This window comes from Tympanuchus pallidicinctus, unplaced genomic scaffold (assembly GCF_026119805.1).
Source record: "Tympanuchus pallidicinctus isolate F22 unplaced genomic scaffold, pur_lepc_1.0 scaffold20, whole genome shotgun sequence".
NCBI classification, from domain to species: domain Eukaryota; kingdom Metazoa; phylum Chordata; class Aves; order Galliformes; family Phasianidae; genus Tympanuchus; species Tympanuchus pallidicinctus.
This window is the reverse complement of record NW_026294722.1, coordinates 13517221-13530874: the sequence shown is the minus strand read 5'-3', so window position 1 is coordinate 13530874 and position 13654 is coordinate 13517221. Positions and strand designations below refer to the sequence as shown.

At 44.1% G+C, this 13654-nt stretch overlaps 1 protein-coding gene across 6 annotated transcripts in view; it reads left to right on the top strand.

Moving 5' to 3' along the window:
- NCOA6 (nuclear receptor coactivator 6) overlaps nt 1-13654 on the top strand; it is a 41344-nt gene that overhangs the window by 15473 nt on the left and 12217 nt on the right. For 4 of the 6 annotated variants that reach the window (XM_052683679.1, XM_052683682.1, XM_052683680.1 and 1 more), the window contains 5 exons: nt 1-816; nt 3583-3729; nt 4702-5821; nt 9128-9249; nt 10105-13086. In XM_052683679.1, coding sequence (XP_052539639.1) covers nt 1-816; nt 3583-3729; nt 4702-5821; nt 9128-9249; nt 10105-13086 — 5187 coding nt within the window. Of the gene's footprint in view, nt 817-3582; nt 3730-4701; nt 5822-7780; nt 8049-9127; nt 9250-10104; nt 13087-13654 lie in introns of those variants that run through there. The other 2 variants (XM_052683684.1, XM_052683685.1) reach the window with 2 other exon arrangements.

The window sequence follows — 13654 nt, the reverse complement described above, 5'->3', positions numbered from 1 at the left end:
ATGCAATGGACCCACTTTTATCTGGGTTAAATATCCAGCAGCAAAATCATCCATCTGGATCTTTAGCTCCGCAACTCCATTCAATGCAATCAGTTCCTGTAAACAGGCAAATGAACTCAGCCAACTTTCAGCAACTACAGCAACAAACACAGTTGCAGACACGTCCTCCCCAGCCACATCAGCAGCCACAGCAGGGTATTCGACCTTCGTTTACTTCACCAGCACAGGTTCCGGTTCCCCCTGGCTGGAACCAGCTTCCTTCAGGAGCACTTCAGCCTCCTCCAACCCAGGGAGCACTGGGTACCTTGACAGTAAACCAGGGTTGGAAAAAGGCCCCTTTACCTGGACAAATGCAACAGCAACTTCAAGCAAGACCATCTCTAGCCACAGTACAAACTCCTACTCATCCTCCACCTCCATATCCTTTCGGAAGCCAGCAAGCTTCCCAGGCTCACTCAAACTTTCCCCAAATGAGCAATCCTGGCCAGTTTACTGCTCCTCAAATGAAAAGCCTTCAGGGAGGGCCCTCACGCGTTCCTACACCACTACAACAACCCCACTTGACCAACAAGTCTCCTGCTTCCTCTCCCTCCTCCTTCCAGCAGGGATCTCCTGCATCATCTCCAACAGTTAACCAGACGCAGCAGCAGATGGGACCAAGGCCTCCCCAAAGTAGCACGCTTCCCCAGGGATTTCAGCAGACTGTCAGTTCTCCTAGTCGTAATCCTATGGTGCAACAGGGGAACGTACCCCCCAACTTCATGGTGATGCAGCAGCAGAACCAAGGTCCACAAGGTTTACACCCTGGCTTAGGAGGTAAGAAGTACTAAGACTGTCTTTTACAATAAAAGAAAGAACATAAAATGGCTAGAACTAATGATGTTGTTCCTTTTCAAAAAATTGTTCAGAGACAAAATGAAGATGTAGGTTGTGTACCTGTAAGGTGAGTATGGGTGAATTAGCATCAGTCACTTCAGTTCTACTACCTACCTGTGTCCTGACGTGCTGCGTTAGTAACCTAGAAGTGAACTCTTGGCTGTGGCAACGAAGTTGTTGTATGTAGTTTCTGCTTATGACTCCTTGTCATCCTCTTGGCAGTTCTTCTGTTGCCTTACAGCAAGTTCAGAATAGGCAAAGATATTGTTTGTTTGTTTTGAAAGGGAGAGAGTTCAATAAAAACAAATGAATGTTTTTTTTCCCTTCAGCTTTGTTTGTCACCACTTACGTTCTCTGCTGCAGAAATGAAGCATTATTTTACATCTTCCCTTCTAAGTTGTGGATGTTTCCTCTTGACCCTGTCTTTATTTGTCATCAGTTTCTTCACTATTAAAGCACTGCTACTGCTGTTCCCTGTTCTAAAATGAGAAAGGAAAGGGAGATTTTAATTTCCTCTTTGGTCTTGTGGTCCTTTGTTTTCTCTTTGGATCTCCTCATTCACGTTTTTGCCTTACTGCTCTCAGAAGGCTTCTCTAGCAATGGCAGAATTTCATTTATGAATCCTAAGATCTCTTTTGTGTCCTCGTTTTTCTTTTTCCCTTGTGCCTTTTATGGTGCTCTGCCTGACTTGTAGCAATTCTCTCTGTTTGTCTTTCTCCTGAATGGCTGCTCTCAGGTGCCTGTGCACAGGCTCTTTTCCTTCTGTACTTACAAAGTCTAGGCCATATTCTCTATCTACCTCCACAGACAGTCCTGTATGTATTCTGTTTTCCTGTGTTCTCACACTGTGCATCCGATACAGCTTGGCTGGGCTGTAACAAGTACCATTCCTTGGTCTGCTCATCTAGGCAGGTGTCTTCGCTGTTTGTGTTGTGGATCTCATTTGGATTTGGTTCAGTTTGATTCATCTGAATTGTCTCAGTTTTAGTGTTTTCCTCCTGTAGACTGGTTTCCGGGTCTGGCAGTGCCTTTTGCTTTGCTACCTCCTTTCTTGTCTTCAGCGGCCACGTATTTTGAGAACTGTCACATTTCCTTACAGTTTTGTCTCTCCAGCTGTATGTCCTCGGTCAAGAATCACTATCTTCTAGGTAATGTAACCCTGACTTCTAGACAGCCTAACCTCTGCATACTTACTATGTAAACCTACTATAGACAAAACCCTACTTTTGCTCTGTTAAAAATAACAACCCAAATAAACTATCAAAATAGGTTATTTGGACTCACTCCAGGCTCTATTGCTAAAATCAGTAATCCTGCTGTGAGCTGTATCCTCAGATCTTTTAAAAAGATCCTTTAAAAACGATTCTGTTGATTTAAACAAAGCTACGGCACCTTCTAGTTGCTGAGGTTTTTGCCTGGCTTCTGTCCATGCTTAGTCCTTCCTGCAGTTTAGACAATAATTAGGCCATAGTTAGGGATTTTTCCATTTTTGAGCCATTTTGCATTTAAAGGCTTAGTGTAAATGAATACATTCCAACACTTCTACCTGGTTAATTTTGCGATTCAGAAGAGGCCAAATTTAACTTTCCTCAATTAAAGCATTCCTATGTGCAGAATTTTGCTCTAAGTTTTGCAGAACTGGAACTACAGTCCTGTAATGTGTTGTTGGAAATAATTGTTCCGTATTTACAGATGCACCTGATGTTTGACTTATGAACTCAACTATATTGAAGTATTAGTTGTAGACATGAGACCAGATTAATTTACACAAGCAATACAGTTAAAGTGTGCAAGGAAGCTATAGTCATAGAAGGAGCCAAGGTTAAATCCTGTCTGTAAATCAGGAAAATACAGCAGTATGGAGTTTCTAATAGGTCTGTGGTACTGTATATTTGATGGTGAGGTAAAGAGGTGGGTTTTGCTAGAGGCCTTCATGCTGCTGCTCATTTTGCTGGGAACGGTGCAATTCTTGCTCTCTGTCGCAGGACAGCAGTGGTGTTGTGATGTGTCCAAGTGTGGGCATTGTGCCAGGCACAGACTTGGCAGAATACTTGCAGTAGGAGTAGCAGGGCTGCATATATAAACTTGGGCCTTGCTGCAGCCAAGTCTCTTTGTGGGTAGCCAAGCCCTGTTCTGTCTCATTACCTGGAAGATTCCTCAGCTCAGCCCTCCATGGGCCTAACAGTCACTTCGAGTCTGTGTGCACGTGGACCAGCAGGGCGAAGGAGTGCTGGGAAGTTGTACCTGGTGTGTTGTGGTGGCAGGTCTTGTTGAGAGGAGAAAAAGTGTCATAAAAATGCAAGATATTTGTATTTGCTTACATGGAGTAAGTTAAGGTCCTGCTGAGAGATGAGCAGCAGTAGAGAACAGCAGATGATGGTACTTCAGATTCTGGTTTGTGAAAATTCCGACTTTTCCCCTTTTCTGTGGGGTTATGTTCTGCTTAGACTAGAAGCAGAGTTATGTTTTCAGTGGAGTCGTGGTGCTTCGTTAGGCAGAACTATTGCACAGGTAAGAATTCTAAGCATGCTTTCAATGGGTTTCACGTATTGGCAAAAATTACTTTCTTCCTAAACCAGAAGTGTGACAGTACATACTCAAAGGGATTCTTCCTACTGAAATCCAATTACAGATTGTTTTCTTTCCTCTTTATTCTTCTCTCTTCCTTCTTTCCCTGCGTACTAATGAGAAAATTCTTGTGTTAAGGAATGCCCAAGCGCCTCCCTCCCGGGTTCCCTGCAGGCCAGGCTAACCAGAGCTTCATGCAAGGTCAGGTGCCTTCCACAGCACCAGGAACACCAGTGAACAGTGGAGCTCCACAGCTACAAACCAGCCAAAATGTGCAGCACACAGGTCTGTTTGGAATGTGTTGTTCCTCAGTTATTGATGGCTTGTTTTGTTTTTGTTGGTTTTTTTTGTTTTTTGTTTTTTGTTTTGTGTGGTTTTTTTTTGTATGTAGAAAATGATGCTTTTACTTGCATAACACAATTATAAAACATTACATTCTTACTAGTAATGGAGTATTGTAGCTAGCTTGGACTGAAAGTGCTTAGTGGTATTCTATGTGTATTGTTAAATGAGGAAAAGAAAATCAAGTGGCAGGTTGTACTCAAGTATTATTACTTAGGACTGTCATCCTAGGATCCATACGTATCTGTTTGGAAGTTAAAAAGATTTGGAGGCTAGGGGTAATGAAGATACAGCACAAAATAAACTTTTTGTCCTGAAAAAAAGAAGAGTGTTATCTTAGGAAAAAGAAGAAAAGAAGCACCTTGTTTTATTTTAAAAAGTTATTAGTTTCTCTGAAAGCTTTGGAAATCAGCTCAAAGAGAGTTTTGTGGGGGAAAAAAAAAAATCTGTAGTTCATAAATATTTTAACAATTTGGTTATCAGCCTTCCATCTGGATTATGTCCCCTCATTACTACTATATGTGTGTTTATTTTTTACCTATTATAAAATAACCTCAGGGTTTGAAGCTTCTTGCAGTTGGTAATTATTTTGTGAAGTTAGATGCTATTGTGGAATATTTTTAGGCTCATGTACAGATAATGACTGAAATGAAAGCTGTGATGAGCCCTTCTGCAGTGGGGTCCACAAAGGAAGCACCAGTGAAGGTGCTTGTTTTGAGAAGTGCTGGTATGATTTTCTGTTTTGACAAGTAATGTTTATCTGTGGTACCAAACATCATAGCACAGAACTGGAAATACGTCCAATGTTCCAGTGTCCAGGAGCATGAATTTGGAGTAGTTATTCACCATCAAATTTGAAAACTTTCTATCGCTCCCATCGGTTTCTAACCAGCTTTTTAACAATTGTTTTTAAAGGTGGCCAAGGATCTGGGCCTCCTCAAAATCAGATGCAAGCACCGCATGGCCCACCAAATATAATGCAGACCAATTTAATGGGACTTCATGGAAATATGAACAACCAGCAGGCTGGTGCTAGCGGAGTGCCACAAGTTAACATGGGCAACATACAAGGACAGCCTCAACAAGGACCACAGTCTCAGCTTATGGGAATGCATCAGCAAATTGTATCCTCTCAAGGACAGATGGTAAATATTCAGGCTCAGGGATCGATGAACCCTCAGAACCAGATGATACTTTCTCGAACTCAGCTCATGCCGCAAGGCCAAATGATGGTAACACCACAAAATCAAAATCTTGGTCCTTCACCCCAAAGGATGACCCCACCCAAACAGATGATTTCCCAGCAGGGACAACAGATGATGTCTACACACAATCAGATGATGGGACCTCAAGGTCAGGTCTTGTTACAGCCAAACTCAATGATGGAACAGATGATGACCACTCAAATGCAGGGAAATAAACAGCCTTTTAATACACAAAACCAGTCCAGTGTTATGTCGGGGCCAGCTCAACTGATGAGAGGACCAACCCCAAACATGCAAGGCAACATGGTGCAGTTCACTGGGCAGATGATGGCTCAACAAGGCCCTGTGAATGGTAACCCTTCTCAGGTTATGGGAATACAAGGGCAAGTTTTAAGACCTACTGGGCCTGGCCCCCACATGTCTCAGCAACTTGGGGATACTACTACTGCAACAAGTAGTGATGTGAACGTGACTCAGATGTTACCTGATGTTCCCGTGCAGCAGTCTAACATGGTGCCTTCCCATATGCAAGCAATGCAAGGAAGCAGCAGTGCTTCGGGGAGTCATTTCTCTGGCCACGGTCTGCCGTTCAATTCCGGGTTTAGCGGAACGCCGAATGGGAATCAGATTTCCTGTGGACAGAATCCTGGTTTTCCTGTCAATAAGGATGTCACGCTCACAAGCCCGCTCTTGGTGAACCTTCTACAGAGCGATATATCAGCAGGACACTTCGGTGTGAACAACAAAACAAATAGTCAGAATGCCAGTAAGCCAAAGAAGAAGAAGCCTCCAAGGAAAAAGAAAACTAATCAACAACTGGAACAAACAAAGTAGGTTTAATATTACACTGGTTTTTTTTAAGGGATGTGGGAAGGCCTCGCAGGCAACCTGTCAGTGTGTTTTCAGCTAGCGTGGAGTTAGAACTGCTTTATTTCGTATGCTAGCAGTTTCACTCAAGTGATAGCTCCATGCCAGTGTGCCTCTGCAAAGTTCATTCAGGATCAAGAAGAACGTGCAAGCATCCTATTTAAGTAGTACTTCTGCTTAAAATAGCAATGTTTGCTGCATTTACTGGGTAAAAGAGATGAGAAGCTTTTTTCAAAATGTTGGTGGATTCCTGGGGCCTTGGTGTTGGAAATGGAGGCTGCCACTCTCAAGCAATCTGATGGTCACAGGCAGATAGTTGGGAAGCACTTTCAGAAGATTTATAAGCCTTTGTAGAGCAATATGTTGTATAGATTTTTGAAGGGGGTTGGAGATTCCTTCCAACCCCTACAATTCTGTGATTCTATGATTTTTCTGGAGACATGTATATGCTATTGTGTTTCTGCCTGGAATTGAGCTGGTCTTCTCTTAGGGGAAGTTGCAGCTAGGAGTTGGAGTGTGGTACTCTCTGGGTGTGGGAATAACTAGCCCAAGCAATGCTGGCCTTCCTAGCCTGGAGGAGGTTAGGAGGAAAAGCCCTGAGAGGAATCTACATGTTGGTTTAAACTTCTGTGGTTTTTTTTTCCAATTTGCTTTAGAAAAGAATGGAAGAAGTTTGAGCAAATTTGCAGCACAGGAATATCCAGATTTGCATTTATTTATATTGCAAGGGATCTTCTGTGACAGTCCTTAACTGCCTTAATCTCCTAGTGCTGCTATAAAACGCCTTTTGCAGATGTGGAGGTGCTGAATGGTGAAGGCAAGGCAAAGCACTCCAGTTTAAAAGGCTCAGAAGAAATGTCAAATATCTGCTGTTTAGTTGTACACACAGGCCATGGTACAGCCTGTCAGCTCAAATTGCTGCAAAACAGGCCTGGTGATTTCAAATTAAATCATCAGAAATTACGGCATTAGAACCAAGTGGCCAAAATACACACAGTGTGCAACACTGGTGTGCCTTGGAATGAATGTCCTGCCTTCAAACGGGACTTGAATTAAAAGCAAAGAGGTATTTTTGTCTGTTGTTTTCTTGAACTTTCAGGCTATCCAGGTACCTTTCACACAATAACTCCGGCATATTTTTGTTTGCATCAGAACGTTGCATGGCACTAGCAACAGTGCAGTGTGGGCTCTGCTCATTTGCAGCAAAGGAAAATACGCAGTCCTTGTGTCGTTATTAAAGAAAAGCTAAAAGCCTTGTGTTCATTAAAGAAAAGCCTCGTTGCAGTTTTGTTTTTATTGCTCTTGCTGATGGTCATGCAGCCTCAGAGTAGCCTGGGAATATCAGTAAATGGATGGATAAAGCTGCTGCAGAATCTCCCAGAGGACTATTTGCTGTTATAGAGTTTGCACTCCTTCCCTGTATCTTTATTTCTTCCAGTCTTATGTCGGCATTTGCATCTCTTTTTTTTGTTGTTGTTGTTTCTTTGCTGGTGAGGTGTTGTTTTTTTCTGCTTAGCCTAGTTTTTTTTTCTTTTGACATTCTCTTTGTGCTCTGACTGCAGGTTCATATCTGAGAGCCGTGCTCAGCAATGCAGCGGTAGAGCTAAAGTGCCCTTAGAAAACTGCTAATGCATACTGTGCAGCTGGTTTGTCTTTGCACTAAGAGCAGTAGGAGGGAAGAACAAATAAGGGATGTTTGTCCCTCTGGCACAGACTCACTGTTATGTGTATTCAGAATGTGGTGGGCTTCTTAGATAGCTGGTGGTTGTTAAATGGGCTCAGTAAAGTTCAGCTGCTTTTGAAATTCAGTTTGTGTTTAAATTTCCCGGAAATTGTAGCAGCAGTTGTTCCTGCAGTAATTGCTGCTCCTGGTTGCTAGAGAACAAAACTCCAGTTGAGTTTAGCGAGGTTTTGTTTTGCAGCTTGCTTGATGGCTCCCATCTGGCTGGAGGTGTGTCGGAAGAATTGATTTTGCACAAGGACAGCTCTCCAGGTTAAGCCTGTTTGTGTGGTAATGCTCTGCAACTGCTTTTCATCTGACCCTTAACTGTAACATTTGTGATCCCCATCCCCATTTTTAAGAAATCACAGAAATGTAGAACATCCCCATTTGCAAGGAGCACATCTGGCTCCACGCAGCACCCCAAACCATTGGCTCAGTGGGGCAGTGTCCCGGCACTCCCTGACCTCAGGCTCTGGGGCTGTGCCCACCGCTGTTCGGGCAGAGCCTTTCCCTGACCCACACCTGAGCCTCCCCTGCTGACCAGTGAAAATTCAGGGGCTTCCAAGTTGCTCCCTGTTTTCTGAGCACTGGGTAGTTAATAGGACGTTGGGGCAGGCCTGAGTTTCTTGCTGCCAGCTGTCCATATACCAGAAGCGGGCTGTTACTGTCAGGTAAACTTTTATATAATTCTTGTTTTGCTGAGAGTTTCTTTTTCCTCATCATTCCTGTAGAACTCTGCTTCTCTTTGCAGGCAGCAGATCTGTTTTGGTGTCTTTAGTTTAAGTGGAGAGCTGTTATTACATAGATCTCCATACAGCCTCAGTATATTCATGAAACCAATAAGCCATTAAGGTATTTTACTCTTCATCCCTCTTCATCTTACATCCTCTGGCCACACGTTAGCTACAAAAGCATGCTTGTTCTAAGCTTGCAAAAGCTGTTGTGATGCAGTGGAAGCATTGGATGTCAAATCTTGGCAATTGTAACTTGTCCCCCAGGATCTCCTGGAGCAGGGTCTGCGTTCCACAGAGCTGTGTGCTCTGGTGGATGGCCTTGAATGCCTGATGTGTCGATACGTTTGTGCTGTGACATGGATAGAGGTCTGATATCCTAAGCTGGTCTCCCCTGGGAACCTGGTGCTGCCACTGAAGTTCAGTGCATATATACACGATACCTATCTGTACAGGTAGCATGGCAGTGTTCGAGGGAAGCCTGTTTGAATGCATCAGGAGAGCCATTTATATATGAATTTGAAGTATTCACTGGCATTCTCTTAATTATAAACAGGAAGAAACAAAGGAAAGGAACAAATGCTTCGGGTGAGTAAAGCACCAGGCAGCTTCTCTCTTCAGGAGGAGTGCTTCAGGCCCAGAAGTGACTGCCGGTAGGCCTGGGCTGCGTTCACACCTGCTGTGCTGTACCTGAGGCAGTGATCTGTTTCCATGAGTTACTTGCAGGTCAGCCAGAAGTGCTGGGATGGTTGTGGAAGCAGAATCCAAACACTGATGTTACAGCTGTATGTAAACAGCAATTATTTTTCTTCCAGCTCCTCAGAACCGCGCGCGGGTGGCCTGGAGGAGAGCGATCAGTCATCAACGTCCGGAGATCAGGGAATCAGCCTAGACAGCTCAGGCCCTAAACTTTCAGACTTTGGCAGCAGGCCACCAGGTGAGTGTTACATGTTGTCACTACAGTAGAGCTTTTACTGATCTTTGTGACTTTCTTGCACATTCAAGACCAAGCTTTCTTTTTTTTTTTTTTCTCCTAGTAAATAATAGATTCCTTTACTTGTGTTCTTTGAACCAGCTCTAAACTAATAGATGTCTGCATCCTCGTGTATCACCTGAAGGTGATACGTGTTGAATATTATCATGTTGAATACTGTAGAATTACTACTCTTAATTCTGAATAGATTTCTGTACTTCTAGTAGTAGCACAGACTGGTGTCTTTAAAACTGATCAGTAGCCAGTAGTTGATTTTTCAAAATTAAGAGATGGAGGTTACTGTTGGAATTATCCTTTATTCATAGGAAGGATTACATGCTGCGTGTGTTCCTTACAGCACGCTCTTTGCAAAGTAACACATTGATGCATGGTAGATTCTACTTTGTACAGTGGGAATGGTCAGATGTAACAGGCTTTCCAGTTCTTGTCTTACAAACTTTTAGGTTTGTTTTGAGGATAATTAATTTGTGAAAGTTTTACTCTGCATTTGAAAGCAGCAACAAGCCTGTGGACAGGTGTAGAGACTTTCTGAGGTGTTGTGAAGCCAGAGTAATAGCTGGTCACTGGAATGTTAGAGACCTTCCATTCAGTGTCACACAGGTCGTTTATAATCCTTAAAAACACTTTAAGTGAAATAATTTCCCTTGTTTATAAAGCCTGTTTAGTTAATCCCCTGTAACAGCCACAGGTTAACAGGAGAGCCTGTTAACCTACACCTCCTATCTGATGCCATTCATTACATAAATCCTGCTTTCTCTGATTTTTGATTTTGATCAGCATGTCACTGTGTCCTCTTAGGTTATCCTTCTCAGCCAGTGGAACAAAGACCACTTCAGCAGATGCCACCTCAACTCATGCCACATACCCAGCAGCCACAGCAGCTGCAACAGCAGCCACAGCTGCCTCCACAGCAAGCTCAGGCGCCACCACAAACACCGCAGCAACAGCAGCAAATGATGATGATGCTTATGATGCAGCAGGACTCCAAATCAGTCAGGCTTCCCGTACCACAAGGAGTTCATCCACCTCGAGGGCCTCTGAATCCAGATGCCCAAAGAATGCCCATGCAGCAGAGTGGTAACATGCCAGTAATGGTCAATCTACAGGGCCCTGGATCTGTGCCTCTGTCTCCTGATAAACAGAGAATTTCCTTGCCAAGCAATCCTTCTCTGGGAAATAATGCAAGAAAAATGGTTTATCAAGATAATGTGCAGAATCCTTCCAGCTCGCCTCTGGGAGAAGTTTCATCAGTATCCTCCCTTCCAGAAGGAGGTGGAACTGAAGGCACCACAGCATCAGGAGCTCAGAATAATTTGGCATCTCATTTAGTAGTTTCACAGAACCAATTAATGATGACGGGAGCCAAAGCTGGACCATCCCCACTTTCAACCACCCAAGGCACAAGTCCTCAACAGCAATCTAATTCTCTGCCTGGCTCCCTTGCACACCATTTTCCTAATGTTGCTACCCCATCACAAACTTCAAGGCCTAAAACCCCAAACAGAGCAAGCCCCAGGCCATACTATCCTCAGACTCCTAATAACCGCCCGCCTAGCACAGAACCCTCAGAAATAAGCCTGTCTCCAGAGAGACTCAATGCTTCTATAGCTGGTCTTTTCCCTCCCCAAATTAATATTCCTTTGCCTCCTAGGCCTAATCTCAGTAGAGGATTTGATCAGCAGGGTCTTAATCCTACTACTTTGAAGGCCATTGGACAAGCCCCATCAAATCTCACAATTAACAATCAGTCTAGTTTTGCTGCCCCACAGTCACATAAATTGGAAAGCGTTGTTAATTCAGGAAAGCAAACAAATGCTGGAGGAACAAAGAGAGCAAGTCCAAGCAGTAGTCGAAGGTCCAGTCCTGGATCCAGCAGGAAAACAACACCAAGTCCTGGTAGACAGAATTCAAAGGCAGCAAAGTTGTCGTTGACTACTCCGCAGAATCCATCTCTCTTGCAGAATGTAGATGTGCAAAGGAACATAATGGTTGGTCCTGCTTCTTTGCCAACACCTGTTACTTCAAGTTTTCAAAATAGTACCGTGCTAAGTAATCAGAGTCCTGCAGTTTCTGCACCTGCTATGACTGGCATTCCTGAAGACAATAAAGAGAGTCTCAGTGTTCCTCAAGATAATGAATGTCAAAGTGCACAAATTGTCCAAGGTAACAAAGACCAGCCCAGCATTGAACTAAAAGGTATCCCTACTCCAGAAATGAAAATGTTGGTTCCAGAGGAGCAGTCAAAAAAAGATGGGCAGGCCTTAGACGTGGGTAAGCTTCCAGTTTTGGAGGAAAGTAAAGCCATGGTATCTCCGGCAATGAGGGAAGCACCAACTTCTTTAAGCCAACTTCTTGATAATTCTGGAGCTCCTAATGTAACCATTAAGCCCCCAGGACTGACAGGTCTTGAAATGGCACCAGTAGTCACCACTGTGGAGGAGATAAAAAAGGTAGCTGTCATTCCTCCACTGCAGGATGCATCTTCTAGCAAAGAGCCATCTAATTCACATAGTTTCCCTCAAAGTAATGAGCCCTGTTCAAATCCAGGGCATCAGGAACCAGGGGAAATAAACTCAAATGTTACGCAGAGTGTTCCCCCAGTAATGCAAAGGCCTGTCACTTCTTCTATTTCAGCTCCCTTACCGCCCAACCAGATAACAGTTTTTGTAACTTCAAACCCCATTACATCTTCTGCTAATACATCAGCACCGTTACCATCTCACTTGCAACCTGCATTAGTGTCTACTGTTGTCACAATGCCTAACGTAGGAAACAAAGTTATGGTTTCTGAGGGACAGTCCGCAGCTCAGTCTAATGCACGGCCGCAGTTCATTACACCTGTTTTTATAAACTCTTCCTCAATAATTCAGGTTATGAAAGGCTCTCAACCAAGTACGATTCCCACAGCCCCGATGACATCCAACTCTAGCCTGATGCCTCAGTCAGTCGCAGTTGTGGGCCCTTTACATATACCACAGAACATCAAGTTCTCCTCTGCACCTGCTCCTCCTAGCACATCCTCTAGCAGCCCTGCTCCTAGTATTCCCACGAGCAGACCACTCGTTCTTAATCCCTTGGCACCCCCTGTTCAGCTGCCTTCTCCTGCTACAACTTCTTCAAATGTTCCTTCACATCTTCCTGCTCAGCCAGCAAAAGACTCGAGCCCTGAAGAAGCTGCTTCTCAGAGCAGTGGGTCAAATGACCAGTGCCCCGTTACAGCCACGCAGCCTGGACCCGTGGTTTCACCTCTTCTAAGCAGTAGTCCAGGGCCCGGGAACAGACGAAGTCCTGTTTCTTCTAGTAAAGGAAAGGGAAAAGTAGACAAGATTGGCCAACTCTTGCTGACAAAAGCGTGCAAGAAAGTCACTGGCTCCCTTGAGAAAGGGGAAGAGCAGTACACCTTGGATGGAGAAACAGAAGGTCAGGGGCTGGAGACATCAGTCCCAAGCAACTTGGGAACAGAGCAGTCACCAGCAGAACTGGACAATAAAACTGTGACACCTCCAGTACCCAGTCTTACAAAACAGAGCACTTCTGGGCCTGGCAATGTGAGCGTTAGCACTGCTGCTGCTGTTTCTGCTTCTGTATCTCCAAGCTTATCAACAAGCACTCCTCCTACAAGTGCACTGTCAGCTGTAACCACTCCAGCAATCCCAGAGCTCGCACCTGCTACACCAAGTACAAACGGCAGTAACCATGGCAGCTTACCGGCTGAGCAGGCTGGGGGTGGCTTGGTGGAGGACAAAACAGGCACACATCAGGAACTGCTGCAAAACACGGGTAAGTCTGCTGCCACCCTTCTTAAATAGAAGCTGTGAGATTGCTTTCATAAGCTTCCTTGGTGCTTTCTTCCATGAATATTATAAAATGCAGATTCTGTAGGGTGACAACTACTTTTTAATTCTAGTATTAGGATAATATGTAGACTTGTATTTCACCAAGATCCACATTTCAGGTGTTCTTTCTGTTTTCGTTTACAGCCTATGTTTGATATTTCATGTGAACATAATAGAGGAGTGACTTCACGTAACTTAGAAGTGGGAGAAAGATGGGATGCATCAACAGTGACAATTGGATGCATCAGACATCTTTTAAACTGGTACATAATAGAATCATAGAGTGGTTTGAGTTGGAAGGAACCTTAAAGATTATTGAGCTCCAAGCCCCCTGCCATAGGCTAGTTGGCAGCCACCAGATCAGCCTGCTCAAGGCTCCACCCAACCTTGCCTTGAACATCTCCAGGGGTGGTGCACCCATGATTTCTCTGGGCAGCAGTGCCAGAGCCTTGCTGCCCTCTGGGTAAAGAATTTTTTCCTAACATCTAACTTAAATTTCTTCTTTTTCAGTT